Source organism: Hyla sarda, chromosome 9 (assembly GCF_029499605.1).
Source record: "Hyla sarda isolate aHylSar1 chromosome 9, aHylSar1.hap1, whole genome shotgun sequence".
Lineage (NCBI taxonomy): Eukaryota > Metazoa > Chordata > Amphibia > Anura > Hylidae > Hyla > Hyla sarda.
In genome coordinates, this window is record NC_079197.1 from 161,118,377 (window position 1) to 161,121,597 (window position 3,221).

General features: G+C 42.2%; 1 protein-coding gene across 1 annotated transcript; it reads right to left on the reverse strand.

Annotated features, from left to right (window-relative positions):
* Positions 1–1,870: 1,870 nt before the first annotated feature.
* On the reverse strand, positions 1,871–2,851 carry LOC130291972 (olfactory receptor 5B12-like). The gene has a single exon (XM_056541405.1). The coding sequence runs from the start codon at positions 2,849–2,851 to the stop codon at positions 1,871–1,873; it is 981 nt and encodes a 326-aa protein (XP_056397380.1).
* Between the last annotated feature and the right edge of the window lie 370 nt (positions 2,852–3,221).

The window sequence follows — 3,221 nt, forward strand, 5'->3', positions numbered from 1 at the left end:
AGCATCAATGCCTTCCTCTTGCAGGAACTGCTGACACACTCCATCCACATGAAGTCTTGCATTGTCTTGTATTAGGAGGAACCTAGGGCCAACCGCACTAGCATATTGTCTAACAAGGGGTCTGAGGATCTCATCTCGGTACCTAATGGCGGTCAGGCTACCTCTGAAAAGCACATGGAGGGCTGTATGGCCCCCCAAAGAAATGTCACCCCACACCATTACTGACCCACTGTCAAACGGGTCATGCTGGAGGATGTTGCAGGCAGCAGAACGTTCTCCACAGCATCTCCAGACTCTGTCATGTCTGTCACATGTGCTGTGTGAACCTGCTTTCATCTGTGAAGAGCACAGAGCACCAGTGGCAAATTTGCCAATCTTGGTGTTCTCAGGCAAATGCCAAACGTCCAGCACGGTGCTAGGCTATAAGCTCAACCCCACCTGTGGATACGGGGCCCTCATACCACCCTCATGGAGTCTATTTCTGACCGTTTGAGTGGACACATGCGCATTTGTGGCCTGCTGAAGATCATTTTGCAGGGCTCTGGCAGTGCTCCTTCTTACACAAAGGCAGAGGTAGCGGTCCTGCTTCTGGATTGTTGCCCTCCTATGGCCTCCTTCACGTACTGGCCTGTCTCCTGGTAGCGCCTCTATGCTCTGGACATTAAGCTGACAGACACAGCAAACCTTCTTGCTACAGCTGGTATTGATGTGCCATCCTGGATGAGCTGCACTACCTGAGCCACTTGTGTGGGTTGTAAACTCTGTCTCATTAGAGTGAAAGCACTGCCAGCATTCAAAAGTGACCAAAACCTCAGCCAGGAAGCATATGAACTGAGAAGTGGTCTGTGGTCCCCACCTGCAGAACCACTCCTTTATTGGGGATGTCTTGCTAATTGCCTATAATTTTCACCTGTTGTCTGTTCCATTTGCACAACAGCATGTGAAATTGATTGTCAATCAGTATTGCTTCTTGAGTGGACAGTGTGATTTCACAGAAGTGTGATTGACTTGGAGTTACATTGTGTTGTTTTAGTGTTCCCTTTTTTTTGAGCAGTGTATTTTTCTATTGCTGCTAAAAAATTAAATGATTAAACATGGAATGACCTGAATAGTGTATAAAAGGCCTCTCCAGGTGGTGCTTTGGGCTGGGATTTACACCTGTTTGCATTATGTTCACTATATCTGACTTAGCACTTATATCCTGAGATTTAACCTTGGTTATCTGTCTGTTTTGATATCTAGATTTTAGCTCGCCTTGTTTGAGTACTTTGTCTAGTTTTAGTATTCTTGTATTGCTTGTTTTACATATACTTGTTGTTGCCAAGTCCTTATTCACACTGTGTGTTTGTCAGCCCTGTTTTGATCTTGTTTTATCCTGGATCTCCTAGGATAGAATCCTGTTCTGAGCCTTGTGCTCATCTGTCTACCTAGAAGTGAGTTTGTCTTGTGTCTGTACCCGCTTGCATTTAGGATTTTTGTTTCCTCCTAGGCTAGTATCCTGATCACTCGGTGGAGAGTGCATGCTAGTTAGGAGCCTATTTGTCTTTTGTATTGATGTCCCTCCATGATTGAAGTGGGGTGTCTAGTGTGATCCTTGTTTGGAGTCCAGTGTGAACAATGCTCTTTATTTCCTGACCCGTTAGTACGCTATTTCCTGCCTTGTTTGTATTTATATATCTGTTTGTTGGTTATTGTATTCCCGTTATGTTCCTGACTTGTTCCCCAACTTTGCACAGTTCAGTTTGTTTTGTTGACTTCAACACCCATGCACTTTAGCGCAAGTAAGGGACCAGCTTCAAGTTGTCAATCCATTGTTTAGGGCAGATGGGCAAGTAGGCAGGGAGAGTGGTTTTTAGGGACAGCTTAGGGCTCACTTCTTCCTGCCCCCTATTCCTGACACAGTGTTCACAATTATACAACAAAATGTGTTCACTTTACACTTCCCAATCCTCCTTCTAAAAGCTGTTTTGACATCTTTATTCTTAAGACTGTATATAAATGGGTTGAGCATGGGGACAATAGCCATGTTAAACAAAGAATGTAATTTCTTGGAGCCTAAGCTATTGCTTGGTATAAGATACTGAAAGATGATCGTTGTATATAGCAACACGATTACTGTGAGGTGAGAGGAACATGTGTAGAAGGCTTTTCTTCTACCAATACTGGAACGTATCTTCATTATGGACCTAATTATAAACATATAAGATGCTAAAATTAGAAGGAATGGAATAATGAAATATACCATGAGTCCTTGTGTATTAGACAGTGTTTCCAATATTGTAGTATCACTGCAGGCAATTTCCATGATGGGGACAAGGTCACAACAGAAGTGGTCAATAACATTTGTGGAGAAACAAGAAATCTCATATACAAACCAGATGAAGGATGCATATTGTGTGAAACCAAATATCCAACAAATTAAGGCCAATAGAAGACATATCTTAAAGTTCATAATGAGGTGATAATTGAGGGGTCTACAAATAGCTACATATCGATCATAGCTCATGGCTATCAATATGAAAAGTTCATCTGCTGTCAAGGATGCAAATAAATAGAATTGTATCATACAGGCCAGGTAGGACACTGTGTTATCTCCAGTGATGAAGGTTAAGAGGATCTTATGTAGGTTGACAGTAGAAGACATCATGTCCACTATAGACAAATTAGCAAGGAAGAAATACATGGGAGTGTGAAGATGAGAGTCCAGGCAGACCAGGAGGAGAAGACTCATATTCCCAACAAGAGACATGAGATAAATTAGTAAAACCAGAACAAATATAGGAGCCTGGAGCTCAGGAACATCAGATATTCCCTTTATAATGAAATATGTCATTGTTTGATTTGCCTTCATATTTCTTATGAGTATAAAAAATGGTAGATGTTACCTGAAACAAAACAAAAAATTACTAGACCATGAAACATCCACCATCTAAAAGCCTCCAGCACATCAGTATCACCATTTAATCCTGCAGCATCTGTCATTCGTGGTTTCTTTGCATAAACTTTCATTTAAAAAAAAAACAGTAAGAGCTGGTATTGGGAGGTGGCAAGCTGTGTCATTGCCCAGGGCTTCCATTTCTAATTGGAGCATCATGGGGATCCAGGAAACTTTGTTAAGAGGGAGGGGGACCTATGGTTCCTACTAGGGGGATCTATGTACAAACTGTGGGATCTACTTTCCTACTATGGAGACTTACCAATGGTGGGACCTACCTACATAC

What these genes read in the sequence shown, in the direction of transcription:
- LOC130291972 (XM_056541405.1), bottom strand. Translation starts at nt 2,851, where the DNA reads ATGAAGGCAAATCAAACAATGACATATTTCATTATAAAGGGAATATCT.